Source organism: Puma concolor, chromosome D4 (genome assembly GCF_028749965.1).
Source record: "Puma concolor isolate L17-30 chromosome D4, mPumCon1.1.hap2, whole genome shotgun sequence".
Classification (NCBI taxonomy): Eukaryota; Metazoa; Chordata; class Mammalia; order Carnivora; family Felidae; genus Puma; species Puma concolor.
This window is the reverse complement of record NC_141679.1, coordinates 8,829,741-8,847,393: the sequence shown is the minus strand read 5'-3', so window position 1 is coordinate 8,847,393 and position 17,653 is coordinate 8,829,741. Positions and strand designations below refer to the sequence as shown.

Genomic DNA, 17,653 nt, shown 5'->3' with positions numbered 1-17,653 from the left:
TCAAATACTGGATTCTAAGCCTAGCTAACACGCCTCGGGGAACACTTGGAAAGCCCTCCAGAAACTTGTGCAATTTTAATTCAATTGGCCCAGGAAGGGGCCCAGGACTCCACACTCGCCCACATGGCTGTGTGGAACTTAGCACCAGTCCACAGAGTGACACTTAACCACTGGTCTGAACTTGTCTCAAGCTCCTGACCCATTTATCTTCCAACATTTAGCCATGCCAACTTCCTAAAACCTAAAATTTGTATTCATGTCACCTATCACCAATCCCTGAACATGACCCTTTTTTTTTGAACGTTTTGAGACTAGAGGCTGCCTAGTCACCTTCTCACTTTTTTCAGTGCTCTTGGCAATGGCAGCGGTGGGTGGCTATTTGATGTGGCGGAATTGGCAGCACAAGAACATGAAAAGCATGAACTTTGACAATCCTGTGTACTTGAAGACTACCGAAGAGGACTTGTCAATAGACATTGGCAGACACAGTGCTTCTGTTGGACACACGTACCCAGCAGTAAGTCAGCTTTGTGTCTTGATACACCATGGCTTGCTGTAGGACTTTCTGGAAAGGAGACGGCTGACTCAAGCTATGGTTGCTTGGGCTGGAAAGAGCCATTGGGATCACAGAGCCACAAAATACATCTACCACCCGGAGAGTAGACAGTGTAGCCTGTTAGAACACATGCCAGTCAGTTGCTAAGCATCTGCCCCATATAGAGCAAGTAAGTCGATCTAAGGTCATCACTGTACTATTGGAGATATTTCTTGGTTATGGAAAATGTATGTACCAACTTATATGAACCAAGTGGCTCCTATTTGAACTGTTAAGGCCGCTGTCTACTGGACACTTAAAAATTAGCACATCCTATATAGGGGAGTTGGCTTAAAGTCAGTGTATTAAGCGAGATTCGTTTAGCCATCAATACCAAATGCTTCGAAGTGGCCTATCCCACCTACTATAGCTAGCTTCCTTTCAGCAGCAGAGTCAGCTGCTTGTTCTTCAGTTGAAACGCAACTGGAGTATTTGGCCTTCACTTAGGGAAGAGTGTGAACCAAACAAGTACTCAGCACTCCCTCTCTCAAGCTCTTGGGCAAAACAAAGAATGGTGGTCAATTGATGGCACACATGTGTCTTTTCCCTATTCTACTTAAGATCATTAAGTAGAATGGCAGCATCAGTTCCACTGTTTTCTCTGTCTACCAAGTAGATACCAATGGATTCAAGTTAAAATGCATCAAGGACACAACTCAATACTTTTTTGAGATCTGACTTCCTTGGATGCCCCTTTGGTCTCTGAATGACCAGCCCAAAAGCAAGGTCCTTCATTTCAGAGACTGGAGTTACTACCAGTGAGTGACCACCAAGCTCATTCTGTACTCTTTCTCTTCCACAGATATCAGTTGTAAGCACAGATGATGATCTAGCTTGACTTCTGAGACGAGTCTTGACCTTTGAGGTCTAGACCAATACCCTCCCCCCACTTCGGAATGGTAACCGAGCCAACGCCTGAAGTCTTTCTTCCTCCATTCTGGAAGAACATCAAGATATCTTTACATGGATCAAGCTTGTCTACTTGACCGTTTTTATATGACTTTTGTAAATATCCCTGCCCACATTCTACTTCAGCTTTGGATGTGGTTACCAAGTATCTAACCCTTGAACTTCTAGACAGTATTGCCACATCTGGCCAAATATGCACTTTCCCTAGAAAGCCATATTCCAGCAATGACACTTGTGCTATAGTGTAGACCACCTGTACATACATTGTATAGGCCATCTGTAAATATCCCAGAAAACAATCACTATTCTTAAGCACTTTGAAAATATTTCTATGTAAATTATTGTAAACTTTTTCGACGGTTGGGACAATGGCAATAGGATAAAACGGGTTACTAAGATGAAATTGCCAAAAAATTTGTAAACTAATTTTGTACGTATGAATGAAACCTTGGACCTCAGTGGAGGCTTGCAAAGACTGAGTGTTCAAACTACTGTACATTTTTTTTTCAAGTGCTAAAACAATTAAACCAAGCAGCTTACCCACGGTTTGTGCCTATTCCTCTAGGATAAACTTCTATAAACAGCCTGAGTAGAATCAAGCGTTCTAATGAACTATAGGAGCTACGTGATACAGACCTTGATGTTGCATAACTAAGCCTGTAATTTGGCTACTTTCTCTTACAACCAAGTACCAAGAGAACAAGGTACCACTTAATATTTGTTCCCCAATTATTTATTTTGTAAAAGAAGCTGACTTAGCCTATACCTAGAATTCCTCTTGTTCAGGGGAAAGTTCCTTTTCTCATTCATTTGTTCCCTGATCTAGAAACCTGTGCTAAGATTTCTGCCAGTTCTGCTTCTTCATGCTTAAGTCTCTGTTTTCCGTGTCCTATCATTATATGTAGCTCCAGGATGAGTGCTTCTTGTCCTTGAGCTAAGTATGTTCTGCTTTTATACGTGTACACAGTCTTCCATGAAGAGGGCTGGAGAGGTAACATTCAGTGCCATTCTTGAACTCTAAGGTAGTGGTTCTCAGTGGGGTTAACATCTCCATCCTCTGAGAACTTGTTAAAAATGCAAATTCTCAAGTCCCTTCCCAGACCTGCCGAATGAGAAACTCTGGGGGTGGGGTCCAGGAATATGTTTCCGCAAGCCCTTCAGGTGATTCTGATGTAAGCTAACATTTGAAAAACCACTGTTCCAATGTGACTTCATGGATAACCTGCAGTACCTTCTAATTTTTCAATCTGGCTGGCATGGATTCCTTCTATGGAAAATGTCTGACATTTTTAGTATGAAGGGCAGATAAGGAATTTGGGTAGAAGAAAAAGTAGCACGGGGCTTTAATAAGTTTTCCATCAGGTTGGCCATTGCCTCGTTTCTCTCAAGTCTCAGGATGTGGGCAAGCAAGGGAAGATAGGAGGCGTGAATTCCTGGGAAGATGCTCTAATTCCAAAATGAGGTGCGGAGTCTGCTGCAGAAGGCAGGATTCCTTTTGGGATTAAATGACCAATGCGGGAGCAAGAGGATGAAGAAGTATTTTGAGAAAAGTGGATGACAGATCGGTGGGTGACTCCCATTCCACTTGCACGTGGAATATAAGTAAGGCAGTTGACACCTCGGTTGTGGCTTAGGCAGAGATCAACAATCCAAGATGAAGTTGCTTCTGCCATATTGTTTAATAGATACCTGTTGTGATTTTGGTCAGATGGATCAAGGTGAAAGGCATGGGCTTTTGTTGGGGGGTGTGCAATTCCGGAATATAGAAGGAAGAGGCTGTAGCCGTGAAGGCAGGATTCTTCAACTGTCCACCTGTTACTTCCTCTTCAAATAGTCACTACACTAAACAGGATGTGGCCTGCCGACATAGGGTATCTGAAGTGCCCATGTGATAAGTAGGTTAGCATTCATCGTATCTGAACTCTGAAGGCCCTTTGGTTGTCTGGTACTTTGACCCTATGCTACAAAACCCACTGATTTATTTTTTTTAATTGGAGCAACACAAAGTTCCCTCCTGGGAAGCTTGAAGATACCAGTGTTTTCCCCCATTACGAGGTCAACTTTAAGGCCCAAAGCCATAGTTTTTAAGAATAAAATCAAGCATTATTCTCCATCATCTCCTCTTACATTCCAGTCCCACCTGTATTCTTTTAGGTTCAAGGTCCCAGTCTCCAACCTTCTAAGAGTCTCCAACCTCCATCTTTTACCTTGCCCTACCCCCTGTAAGTAGCCAAGGACAGAAACTCTAACTCAAGTGCTGAAGATATGAAGTAACTACGTATTAAGAATAGTTAATATGGCTGGTCAATTCAGCATGTAATGACACTTTATGAAGAACTAGAGCCTTGGGCTTCAGTATCCAAATAAGAGCTATAAGAATCCTACATGAAACATATTGGCCTAAGTTTGCTATGTCCACAGAGTTTACTAGACAAGGCGAGAATTAGTTAAGAGGTAAAATATGAAACTTATCAAACAATGAAGGAAGATGCTTGGAATCAAGTGAGTCGTACACAGTCACTGAAAGTGGGTCCTCCAGAGACTTTAGGACTTGCTGCAAAGACTGGTAAACAATGAGTAAATACATTTGTGGCCCCTGGTAAAGAAATCCAGCCGCGTCCCTGAGTCCAAATTTTTAAGTGGCCTTTGCAAGCTGTTTGGCAAGCAAGTACCCCCAGTTGTTCAAACAACCCCCTTAAGACATTCTTACAGCTATTTTAAAGCCATGGCATCATCTTCAAGCCTCCAGTGTTCTATTCTTGATGAACACAAGGCCAAAAAAAAAAAAAAAAAAAAAAAAAAAGAGAGAGAGACTTCGACTTTGGCACTTACTTCTGTTCCTTGTATCTTTGGAAGTCAGATAGCCCTTCCTTCTCAAAAAATGAGAAGACGGGCTTTAAATAGCAAAACTATAGGGCATTGAAAAGGACTAACTCTTCAGTTTAATGCTTAGAAATGGGAGACCTCGCTGAAGTATACCTTTTAACTCTCCTCACCCCCCAAAGCAAAAGATGCTAGTGGAATGTTCCATCTCATTAGTCTAACTAGAGGAATTTTCTAAAATTCTTACCTAGTGAAGAGGTTTATTCTTTTGAACCCAAATGGAAGCTAGAATCCCTGATTTTAGTGGGAGGGAAACTTGCAAATGGCTTATTCACTTTTGCTGTGATAACTTAGGTTCGAGAATTTAGAACACAACCTGCTCGTCCTGATCATGGAGTTTGAGCTCCACGGTTTCACAATTAAGCAACCAGCCTGACTCTTTGGAAAAACTGGAAATTATATGATCAATGTTTCAGCCACATCATGGACCTAAACTGTGGAGGTTCAGGAATATGTAGAAGTAGAAATAGTCTCCAAAGATACCTTGTTTCCAAATATAGGAGACATGAATCTCAAGATTCTACAATGGCATTTTGGGGACTTACTTCTCTCAAGTCAAGCATGGAACTTTTCCAAGTCAAAACGGTTTCATGTGAGGGGGAGTAAGCCTTCTATGTACATCATCCTTGTCTGCTTTCACAGATCAAAAGCTGAACACGAGTTAGCAGCGAGGTCCTATGCGTGAATCTTGGGGGGTCTGCAGATAAGCTATTAAAGAACAGATGACAGGAGTGTCTCATCTCTACTGTGTCCCCCAAATCCGTTGAGCACTTCTGAGCCTGGCTTATTCAAGAAACAGGAACCAAGGGGGACCACCGACTGAGAGTCTCCCTGTAAACCTACTAGCGATGATCTCAGAAGGAAGCCTAAGATAGGCTGTAGGTGGGTCGTGGGCTCTGCAGGGGAGCAGAGCATCTAGAGTTTGCTTCTTCACTTTGCTTAAGGAGAAAGTCACAGATTGGCAGCAAGGAGGTTCACAAGCACTGACTGTGGTGTCGGTCTTGATGTGGTCATTTGGGCAAGCTGCTAAGCCCTTCTCGAGGTGGACGTGGTGCGGACTGTGTTGCTGTGCCAAGGTGAGGGTTAAGTGAGAGTCCACAGAAGGGCTCAGCACAGTGCCTGGCACGTGGCGGGTGTAAGGCGAGCGTTCCCGCTGGAGATCGCTCTCGATGCTACGCCTCCATTTATTTGTTGTGGCACCATCTCGAAAGTGCTAAGTGACTTTATCGGTGAGAGTGACAGTAACTTGACTCATTACTGAGCCTAACATGCATGAGACCTTGTCCCAACTGTTTCCCGCGACACTTGTCTGATGAGATCGAGGTGGGAAATTCAGGTGGTGGTATCACCTTTATACAGTTACAAAGTCTTCAAGGCTTACGTGATTTGAATCCTAGAAACAGCGCTGGTGTATCTCTGCCTCGACCTTTTGGCTTTACTGCCTGGGACACGGAAACGAGTTTTTGGTGGCCTGCACAGTGTTTGGATGGCAGCTCACACACTTTGACTCTCCCTTCACTTCTTACCGTATGCTTAAGAATATGCTAGATCGATGCTGGCATGTATTTTATGTGATCTTTATGTATTTTATGTGATTTTTATGGGACCTGGGTAGGTCAATGTCTGCATTTTATAGATGGGAAAACTGGGGCCACTGATAACAGCAGATTCCAAACTCTACATGCATACTGCCATTCCCCTCTCAGAAAAGGAGGCAGAGCTGTGTTAAGGTTAAGATGGATGTCACTCCACATGGTTGCGGAGTCCCCTTCACTACCGATGTTAGGGGTCCTTGAGCAGTTTCCTAGGTGTCTCAGATGCCCTTCATGGCTGGCGTCCAATATGGGGGCATGCTGGATGTAGAAAACTAGCGGTCCCTCAGGTCAGCACAGAAGAATATTGTCAGTTACATGCTGTGAGCCAAGATGCCAGAAGTCCCAGCGTTATTTTCCTTGGCCATCTATATCAAGTAGCAGCAGGTTACCGGATTGCAACGTGAGAGGTAAAGATTCTCTGAAGGAAGCGCTGGGCATGCAACATCGCTCCTGTGTAGACAGATACTGGAGCCAACAAGCTGTACTACCCCGTCACACACTGTAAGGTTCTCCTAAGGAAAGACACGCCCAAGCAGAGAGGAAGGACAATAACTTGGGTCAACTCAACCGACTGATGGGTCTTAGGTATTCTGGAATCCACCCCTGACACCTGGGTTTTATCTCAGTTTATACACACGCACTGGGGGAAAGAATTCTTTGGGGGAAAAAAATAAAATGACTGGCTTTGAAAAAACGGTCTTGCCCCTTCTAAAATGTCACTCGATACCAAAATGCGATTTAAGAGCATGTAATGCCTCAGGAGTCCAGAGCGTATGACGACGTTCTAACGCTCAGGATCCTCAACTCCTAGGGTCTCATGTTGGGAACACATCCAGTCCTGCTGACCTGTAGATAAACATCTTTCTTTTATTAATAAACTGTACATGTAACTTAAATAAAAGTTTATTTTTTGAAATAACTGTCGTAAGCCTTTCCTTTTTTCCTACAGAACTTAAAACAAAAAAAAAGCTTTTCCTCATGTCTTTCTCCTTTTTTGCAACTCAATCACTGAAGTTGGCTTAGTCGCCCCTTTCTGGAAAACGTCCTCAAAGGATGGAAAATGTCACCTTCCTTGCCACACTTAGAAGTACAGTTAGTGTCTCACCAGAAGAAGCAAAAGCCTCACCCTCTCCAACTCCCCCTTCCCACTCCTCCCATGAAAGAAATGAAAATCAAAGCTACTCTTACCAGGGAATATTAGGCCTCCCTGTGCGTGACAGAACAGATGCTTTGTGGCCTAAAGGAGGAAGCCCCCTGGGGTGGCAGGACAACTCTGGTCTTGACAGACAAGTAAAAATCATTTTGATACCTTACCCCCATCATCTCCTAAGTGCTTTGTGTTGAAACTCACCTAGGGTTCTCCTGTGGTTTCCTTATCTCTTTTCTTCCCCCTTCCTGTATGATCATCTGTTTTGTTTCCTAAATTCCACCACAAGAGACTCTTAAAGATAGAGAACAGGGATGCCTGGGTGGCTCAGTTCATTGAGCATCCGACTTTAGCTCAGGTCATGATCTCATGGTTCCTGAGTTTGAGTCCCGCATCAGGCCCTCTGCTGTGAGCACAGAGACCACTTTGGGTCCTCTGTCTCCCTTTCTCTCTGCCTCCCTCTCTCTCTGTCTCTTACTCTCTCTCTCTCAAAAATAAATTAACATTAACAAAAAGAGAACCAACTGAGGGCTGATGGAGGGAAGTGGGTAGGAGATGGTATAGATGGGGGAAGGGTACTAAGGAGGGCACTGTTGGGATGAGCAATGGGTGTTGCATGCAATCATAGAATTCTACTCCTGAAACCAGTATTGCACTGTGTGTTAACTGAAATTCGAATTAGAAAAGTAAAAGAAATTCACATATGACAAACCTAAATGCTTACAAGTCTTAGAGATATTCCATCTGAAATTTTTCCAAGCAGTAAGCCCCTGTTGAAATCCTACTGTGTGCTAAACCTTGATATTGGCTCAAGGAATCAGAAACAGTAGTGGGCGGGGGGGGGAGGAGAAAACTAAGTTGAGGGAAAAAGAAATTGCTCCCCCCGCTGAAAAAATCCTCAATGTTGAGTAAGTCCTCCTCAATGAGGAGTAAGTCCTCAATGAATAAAAGGATTCACTTAATGAAAGGCTGAGCGAATACCAGCTGTGCAGTGAGAAGGAAGCGGTGAGTTTGGACCTTTCTTCCACTACTTAATTAGCTACACCCGCAGGTTAACTGCTTGCCATCCAAGCCCTGGCCTCCCATGGAAGTAACACCCACTCGCATTGGCTTCTCATAAGAAAGAGAAGCAGGGGCGCCTGGGTGGCTCAGTCGGTTAAGCGGCCGACTTTGGCTCAGGTCATGATCTCGCGGTCCGTGGGTTCGAGCCCCGCGTCAGGCTCTGTGCTGACAGCTCAGAGCCTGGAGCCTGTTTCAAATTCTGTGTCTCCCTCTCTCTGACCCTCCCCTGTTCATGCTCTGTCTCTGTCTCAAAAATAAATAAATGTTAAAAAAAGAAGAAAAAGAAGCAACCGATATCAAGTGCTTCACTCAAATAACTAATGTTTTCCTCTCTCATGCCAAAAAACCAGTGTTCATTTTAAAAAGAAAGTAAGTCAGGGGCACCAGAGTGGCTCAGCTGGTTAAGCAGCCGACTCTCGATTTTGGCTCGGGTCATGATCTCGTGGTCATGAGTTGGAACCCTGCATCAGGCTCTGTGCTTACAGCTCAGAGCCAGCTTCAGATCCCTTTTCTCCTTTTTTCTGCCCCTCCCCCAGTCGCTCAGCCATGCTCTCTCTCTCTCTCTCTCAAAAATCAATACACATTAAAAAAAATAAAATAAAAAGAGCAGAAGTTAAAATGTTTCACTTGTGCCCTCTTGGAGATCTGATTGTGGTCTGCACGTTCACATTCAATCCCATTTGCAAGGGTGTCCCCTTGAAATGCTAGCATTTGGCCGTTGGTTTTTACCCCCAAGAGAGAAAGATGAATCCTCCTGCCTCTGGAGGCTTTGCAGAAAGTCTTGTGTGCACGGCCCTCTGCTGATTAAAGGGCACAGGCTACTGGTTCAATTATACAGAGAGGTCTGTTTCATCAGTGGGAAGGGACAATGCGAAACTCTGCACTGCTCCAGAAGGTCATGTTAGCATGCTCTTTCGATCCATCAGGCTCCATCATGTGATGGGCCCATAATCTAGAACATGTCGGAGAATGCTAAATTTGGGTTCTGAACATTTAACTAAAGCTGTAGTCTCTCCTTTGGAGACATTTTTGCCTACCTGTTGATTGAAGACATACCAGATTTTTACACCCATGGTTGCTTATGTTTTCTTACATTCACCCATTTACATGTGAACTTTGCTGAGGATGAGGACTTTTAAAGCCAAAAGCCCATTTGCCTTTTGGGCCGACCCAAAAGAATAGCCCTGTGATTTCCCGAGGAGGGCTTATCAACACTGGACGATGGTTTTAGGTATAACTAGTTACCAACTGGCCTCTGGGGGGCCTACAGTGACGGTTACTAAAGTATCATAGATGGTTTTATACTTCCTATGTCCTAGTATGAATGTGCATTATGGGTTAATGCAAAACATTCTTGGATTTTTAATGAAACTGAGGAAGGATGTATGTGGACCAACCCTTCAGAAGGGGCATATGTATGTGCACATACACACACACACACACACACACACTCCCCACATTCTCTGTCCTCGCTTCACTCATTTGGTCAACGCCTCCCATGTACCAGGCTTTGTTCTGGATTCTGGGGAACTAGTGACAGGCCCAAGCCCCAAACGTCCCGGGGCTCATTCTAGCAGGGAGTCAGGCACAGAACAGACATTTAATATGCCAGATAGTGATAAGAGCTACAAAGGAAAACCAAACAGAGTAAGGGACCGAGAATGACAGAATGTGCTGTTTTAGGTACAGTGGTCAAGGAAGCCCTCCAAGGAAGTGACCTGAGCAGAGATGCTGGACCAGGAGGTATGGGAATGAGCCACTGAGGACACAGCAGAGGTGGGAGGTCCTGAGGCAGGAACCTGCCTGATCCTTGTATGACAAAGCAAGGCAGCCACATAGCTGAAGTGGCCATGGTAAAGAGGGAGGAGAGAAAAGCAAAGACCTAGTGGTGTAGATTTCAAGGGCTATGACTGGGATTTAAGACTTTTGGGGGGTGGGTAGGTCGGTTAAGTGTCCGACTTCGGCTCAGGTCATGATCTCACTGTTCGTGAGTACAAGCCCCGTGTCGGGCTCTGTGCTGACAGCTGGGAGCCTGGAGCCTGCTTCGGATTCTGTGTCTCCCTCCTTGGTCTCCCTCTCTCTCTGCTCCTCTCCTGCTCGTGCTCTGTCTCTCAAAAATAAATGTTAAAAAATTTTTAGAAGTCTTTTTTTTTAGAGCAAGCAAAAGAGAGACAGAGAAAGTGAGCAAGCAAGCAGGGGAGAGGGGCAGCAGAGAGAGAGAGAGAGAGAGAGAGAATCCCAAGCAAGCTCCACACTCAGTGCAGAGCTCTTACATGGGGCTCAATCTCACAACCCTGGGATCATGACCTGAGCCCAAATCAAGAGTGTGACACTTAGCCAATCGAGCCCCAGGCTCAGGCACCCCAGAATTTAGCATTTTAAGTGACGGGACATCTTTAGAGGGTTTGGGGGCAGGAGAGTGACTTCCCATCTTAAAGGGATCACGTTGACTGATCTGCTGACATAGATTGCAGGGACATAATGGCAAAAACAGGGAAATCAATTAGCGGGCTACAGCAGGAAGGCAGGTAGAAGGCCATGGCTTGGGCTGGACTGGTGGGGGTGCGAGAAAGCTCTACTCCGCATCTGGCCTGCAGGGATGTGCGCAGGCTTTCTCCCGCAGTGGCCAACCTGTCATGACAGGTGGTCCCTCCTTCAGGAGAACCTAGCTGGTTCCTAGCTCAGCTGTGCTATCTGCACGGTATCAGTTTGGCTGCCCCCCGACTGGGCAGGGGTGACAGGCACCATCCCGGCATCAGTGGACAAACCCAACAAGGCTGCATGGAAGCTGGGAAGCAAGCCTGAATCGAGAAGAAAAGAGCCTGGAGCGTAATTCCCAATTCACCCAAGTACAAGGGTTTCACCCGTTCAAAGGGAGTTCTTTCCTACCTTCAAGGTAGAGCCCTCCCCGGGGTCACAGCTTGGCAGGGTCATTCGTAATGTCCTCTAGAGGCAGGTTTTCTGCAGGCGGCACCATTGACATCTATGTAATGGCTTTAGACGGGATCGAGCAGTTTCCATCTATTCAACTGCTGTCTATTTTCCATATTAACTGCCTTACACCTAGAGGCACTGGAGAATTCTCCAAACCACTTTCCCTAAGAAACTTCAGGGTCCTGGGTCAAAAGACACCCTAAGGTCACGGAGGCTGGTACTTGTCTGACACAGTTGGTACCAGGCCCCAGGCGGAGAAGAAGAAAAGGTCTATCTCAAGTGACCCAGCAAGGAGACCCCCATCCACCAGACAGCACCCTAAGTCACCCGCAGCATAATGTTCGCTCTCGTAAGAAGGCTAGAAACTCGGCAACAGCCTGTGAACCTTGAGCATAAAAAACAAAAGAGAACACTGTTTTGGAAAACCAAAAGCATCCTAGGATCCTGGTTTTTTCCTGTATGTAGGAAGAAGCAAGGTCAGGCTCTGAAGGGCCCCCGTGCATGTCACAGAGTAGAAGCCAAATATTAACAAACAGTTCTGAGACCGAAAAAGCAGCCTCTTCTCAGACGTCAGCCCCAGTACCTGCTTCCACTCAGAAAAGAAAACCAAGCTTCTTTATCTCAGGATCCGGGATCCTCCCACAAGGAGGCGGCTGAGCATAGAGGCTACGTGCTGTTCTCGCTTCTCCCTCCCGGCAGCGGGCACTGTGTTCCAGGCCTCCGCGAACGGTCTCCATTAGGGGGCAGATAAGATTTCAAGGGGCCTAATTTATAGTGCCAATTTGCCTACAGTGGCACACCAGTGAGTTCTCTCAGAAATCCAGGGAAGTGGGGCTGGGAAAAGGTTGCTTTTAACCCAAACTGACTGTAGCTCCTTTTGTCCTGGGAGAGGGCTGGCAACATCCTTGGGAAGGGAAATTTCTATGTTGCGAAGAGAGGAGGAAAACCTTTGGATTCGCCAACAGAGTCCCCAGCTGAGGGTGGGGGACCCCCCCTCCCCTCTCTAAAGATGGCTGAATGGCACTGTACCCCAACAGGGCTTGGACCAGGGGTGGGGAAGGGATGGGAAGGACCAAGGCGGTACACCGTGGACGTTGGGGCTCAAGCGGGCGGGCCACAGGAACACGTCACCTACAACTGTGGACAGGTCACATTCTCTGTGCCCCCAACCCAACGGTCTCACGTCTCCTGCCCTCTGGTCAAGTTTATGGCACCGTGACGGCTGGTGTGACTGGCTTTTGATGAAAGTCCTAGAAAGGAGCCCAGGCCTAGGTCTGGGCTGACACGGCAGAACAAGGAAGGGACTTTCAGAACAATCCAGTAACTCAAATGAACTTAGGAGTTGTGAGAGCTCAGATCCACAGAGTGTAAAGCTTCCAGAAGTCTCTGGTGAAGAAAGTGGGCTTTCCACAGGATGGAGAACGGAAGTTCCAGCCCACACTATCTGGTGCTTAGGGGGCAGAGTGACTCCATCTGATGTCATGAATTATTAACTTTATAAGGTGAGATCAGGTGGCTTTTTGGATGCTGTACTGCTTGCAACCCCCCGTTAAGCACCAACTCTCCCCCAAACTCACACACAGAGTTGCTTCATACACAAAACTGTCCCTTTTCTCATGCTCTTTTCTCTGCTCTCAGTGTCTTCTTGTCTTTATCACTTGGCTCTTACTCTCCAAGATTTTGTTCAGGTATCACCTCCTCCAGGAAGGCTTCCCTGTTGCCCCAGTTTGAGTCACAGTTCTCGTGCCTAACCAGCATTCTATAATAACATGCACACCATTAGACTGAGATTGCCTATTTTTACATGTGGCTTCCTGAGTGAAATACAACTGCTTTAAGAATGGAGCATTGGTGGGGCACCTGCGTGGCTCAGTCGGTTGAGCGTCCGACTTCAGCTCAGGTTATTATCTCATGGTCTGTGAGTTCGAGTCCCGCTTCGGGCTCTGTGCTGACAGCTCGGAGCCTGGAGCCTGCTTCGGATTCTGTGTCTCCCTCTCTGCCCTATCCCCATTCACTCTGTCTCTCTCTGTGTTAAAAATAAATAAAACATTTTTAAAAATTAAAAAAAAAAAAAAAAAAACGGAGCATTGGTAAACTTTGTGGCCCCTCCCACAGCACATATACCACAAAGTTAAGCACTTTTTAAGTGCCCCAATACTATTTGTTAAGCTACATTGATCCCATGAATACAAGCAATATTTTGTTAGCAAGCATACCAAAGTTTAGGCCTTCAATTGCACCTTTTCTCTCACAAGAAGTTCCCTTAAGAAATCATTTATCTATGGGAATGAAATCCCATACCCCACACAAATTGAAGGTCCTTCTGTGAACATACGTTCAGGGAACACAAAGCTCTTTGGCACACATATCATTGTAGCAAACCTTCCGTCCTTGAGGGTAGACTTAATATTTTGGAACAGGAAAAATCACTGTGTGTTCCGTCAGGGAACACGATAACTTAACACGCCAGTTAAGAGCATTTGGAGACACTCCATGGCGGTCCCAACAAGAAAACCTTACAGAACACCCTTAGAGCCAAAGGCGCCATCTTTGAAACAAACGCACAAGCAGCCAAGGGGATTACGCTAAATGCGGTAACACTCACCTCAGTTTCTATATCCCGCGGAGACCACTGAAAACCTATCCTGATACTTGAAAATCACACCGGTTACTTCATTTTTGTCTTCAGACTCGATTTGCCAACTAATTACCTTATACAGCATGGCTACAAAAATTCTTGATCCCACAAGCCTCCGCGTGCTCTAGGACAGGAATTTAAAAGATCCGCGCTCCCATCTTCATTTTGCCACTCACCCGCTTTATAATCCCAGTAAATTCTCTTTCATCTTCAGGCCTTGATGTCTTCATCTGCAAAATGAGTTAATGATAAAATCTGACTTAGTGATCAGAGTGCTGAAAGTTGACATTCTTCAATCTGTGATTTTTTTATGTGTATTTGTTTGTTTGGGGGGGCGGGGGCAAGTGTGAGCAGGGGAGGGGCAGAGAAAGAGGAACAAAGAGAATCTCAAGCAGGCTCCACACTGTCAGTGCAGAGCCTGAAGCAGGGCTCGAACTCACAGACTATGAAATCATGACCTGAGCTGAAATCAAGAAGAGTCTGACGCTTAACTGACTGAGCCACCCAGGTGCCCCCTGCCCCTGTAAACAACTACTCCATACACAGCAGCATTCCGGGTACTCTGAAAAAACACATAGATAATAGAGACACAGTCCCTCTTTCTTACACATGCAGTTAAGTAACAAGACAAAGAAAGCCACGTTTAATGGGCACCAGATCAATATGGCAGGCAGACAACATGCTCTCAGGGAGCTCAAGAAATGGAAAAATCTTTGGGGACTGCATTGGTAGCAGAAAGAAGGAACTATGTCTACGCCCATCAGAGTAATGGTTCTTCAAGAAACACACTCCTCTTTAAAAGTATAACCAAACAGGGGTGCCTGGGTGGCTCAGTCAGTTGGGCATCTGACTCTTGATTTCAGTTCAGGTCATGATCTCACAGTTTGCGAGTTCAAACCCCGCGTGGGGCTCCGCACTGACAGTGCAGGGCCTGCTGGAGATTCTCTGTCTCCTTCTCTCTCTGCCCCTCCCCCACCTGTTCTCTCCCTCAAAATAAATAAACAAACTTTAAAAAAAGTGTCTACCAAAACCAAAAACTACTCCCAGAAAGAAACATACACACAAATTTTCATTTTTCATTTCAGGGAGTCCTGTACCTTCTCCTATGTATGGATTTTAAAAATGCCCTCACCCCAAGTTAGGAATTTCTAATTTATACATTTAAGTAAACTCACATTTTCTATGACTATCTCCTTTTTCCCTAAGATTCTATTCATCAGGTCTCTGAAACATCATCCAAACAGTGTATTAAATGGACCGAAATAATATCTTACTTACCAGCAAAACACAATGGTTCTTTCTCTATGGAAATGTAACGTTTGGGAATTTCTTTCTAAAATGTTCAAATCCAGGGGAGTAATACTGGCTTGCCCTGTGTTATGACGTACCAGGTATGTGTGTTTTGAGTACCGCAAGCTGGTAAGCTCTTAATCACCATATCCGTATTTTCATTCCGGAGAAGCAAGGTGCCATAAAGGGAAAAGCACAGAAGCCAGACTTCAGAGGTTTGAATTCCAATCTTTGCTTTGCCACTTATCTCCTTTATAATCCTAGGAAATTCTCTTCATCTCCAAGCCTCCATTGCTGCAACTGTAAAATAAGTCAATGAAAAAATCTGACTTAGTCCCTTCCACATACATGTTCTAAGGACCAGATGGGATAACAGATGTGTACTACCCGTATGTGAGTTTGTTCCCCACCCCCCACCCCCCCAGGGCTGTTTGGAAGAAAAGACATTTTCCTTGCGCACAATTTGCAGGTTGACTTCCCAGAAAGAGAGTTTATGGAAGTTTGACATCACGGATGTGTAGTTTACAATGAAAATCACTGTGCAGGATTTTCTGTTTAAAGTGACACCACCCATGTTGACAATGCTAAGTCACTCACACGGATGCCAAGTGAAAGCCGTTCCCCAATCCACCGAATTTTCCATTGATGTCACCTGTGCCTCCCTCCCAATGGCACATTATATTAGAAAGGTGTGTGCCAGCTTTTCTAATATGTAGGCATCGTTTGAGTTGCAGGGCACAAAAGTGCTTCAAGCTATTCACATACGACTGATAGGTGGGGAAAGATGTTCCCTCGTGTGCTGAAAAGAGCTGGTAGAATACAATGGTTTCAGTCTTCAATTCATTCACGTTGTTCGTTTTGCAGTTTTAGTTACTAAGCTCTTTGGCTGGCACTGGCCTGGCCTCACCTATCCCGAGCACTGATGCAATACAATGAAACTCTCCGAGTGTGGCTGCTGCCATCAGAGGATCAAATTGCAGTATTGTTCTTCACTACTCATCAACAGTGCAGAAGGGGATTTGGAGGCCATCATGCCCAGAACAGGTGGCTGGACTTGTTCAAAACAACAAAGGTCCAGTGTTGGGGGAAAGCGGCAAAGTCCCTAAGATTTGTGTTTCTTTTCTGACTCTCTCAACCTGTAAGGGAAATCTGAAATAATCCCTTTCCTAAAACAAATAACAAACAAAAAAAAACCAGTCACTTAAAAACGTTGCCATCTGACTGTGTTCCTGGCAGTTCATGAAGCAAGTGTCCAACCGGGCTGGATTTATTTAGCTGAACGAGAAACCCTGGCCACCAAGGGTCATTTTTAAGTGACAATTAAAATTGCCCCTCCATCAAGACAAAGCATCTTCCAGCCGATTTTCGGTTTTCAGCAAATGGAGTCCCCTTTCTTTCTGTGTGGAGAATTTCCTACAGCCTGTGAAAGAGTGAGCCGAGCTTTATCATGCAGGAATTTGGGAAGTAATAATATAATGTTGCTCCTAGTACTTAGAGCTGCCAGCCTCTTTCCTGCCCAAGGCTGCCAGATTCAACTTCCCCAAACACACTTTGTGGACCTCATCTTCTTACCATTGGAGCCTGTGAAGGTTTCAGAGCAAAGGCCAAGCTCTTGAGTCTGTCATTCAAGGCCTTCCGAGTGGCTTTACTAGTGAATTGTACCCAACACTTACGAAAGAAAGAATACCATTCTACCCAATCTCTTCCAGAAAGCTGAAAAAGAGAGGATCTTTCCTAACTCATCCCAAGGGACTCTGATACCAAAATAAGACAAGGACATTACAAGAAAACAGATTAATATCCCTGATGAACATCAGTGTAAAAATTCTTAACAAAATGTTGGCCAGTCAAACCCAACAACACATAAAAAGGATAATACATCATGGTTACATGGGGTTCACTGTAAAATGCAGGGCTGGTTTAACATTTAAAAATAAATCAATGTAATTTATAACATTAGTAGATTAAAAGAAGAAAAACTCTATGATTGTCCTAATAGATGCAGAAGTAGAACTTGACAAAATGTATCTACTCCTGATAAAAACTTTCAGCAAACTAGAAAAAGAACTTCCTCAACCTCACAAAGAGCATTTTCCAAATGCTTAGAGCTAATAACACACTTAATAATGACAGACTGAATGCTTTCCTCCTAAATCAGGAACAAGACATTTTCTCTCACCCTTTCTATTCACCATTGTATTGGAGAGTCTAGACAGTGCAGTAAGGCATGAAAAAAAATGAATAAAATGCATCCATACTAGAAAGAAAAAAGTAAACTTTCTTTGTTGACAGACAACATGATAATCTGTATAGAAAATCCTATGAAATTTTCCCATAAAAAACCCACTAACATTAACAAGTGTATTTACCAAGTTGCAGGATACAATTGCAATATAAAAATATTGTCTTTCTATATTTAACAGCAACAATTGGAAATTGAAACTTAAAATAACAGTACTTTTTAGATCATTAAAAATATGAAATACTTAGGGATAAATCTGAAATATATGAAGATCTAAACACAAGAATATAGGGGCACCTGGGTGGATCAGTTGGTTAAGCGCCCAACTTCAGCTTGGGTCATGATCTCATGGTTTGTG

At 44.6% G+C, this 17,653-nt stretch overlaps 1 protein-coding gene across 4 annotated transcripts in view; it reads left to right on the top strand.

The window, feature by feature from the left end:
- VLDLR (very low density lipoprotein receptor) overlaps positions 1 to 2,048 on the top strand; it is a 31,572-nt gene extending 29,524 nt beyond the window's left edge. For all 4 annotated transcript variants that reach the window (XM_086684932.1, XM_086684930.1, XM_086684933.1 and 1 more), the window contains 2 exons: positions 348 to 517; positions 1,398 to 2,048. In XM_086684932.1, the coding sequence (XP_086541058.1) occupies positions 348 to 517; positions 1,398 to 1,433 (206 nt within the window). In that variant the 3' untranslated portion in view covers positions 1,434 to 2,048. The remainder of the gene's footprint in view (positions 1 to 347; positions 518 to 1,397) is intronic.
- The last annotated feature ends 15,605 nt before the right edge of the window (positions 2,049 to 17,653 follow it).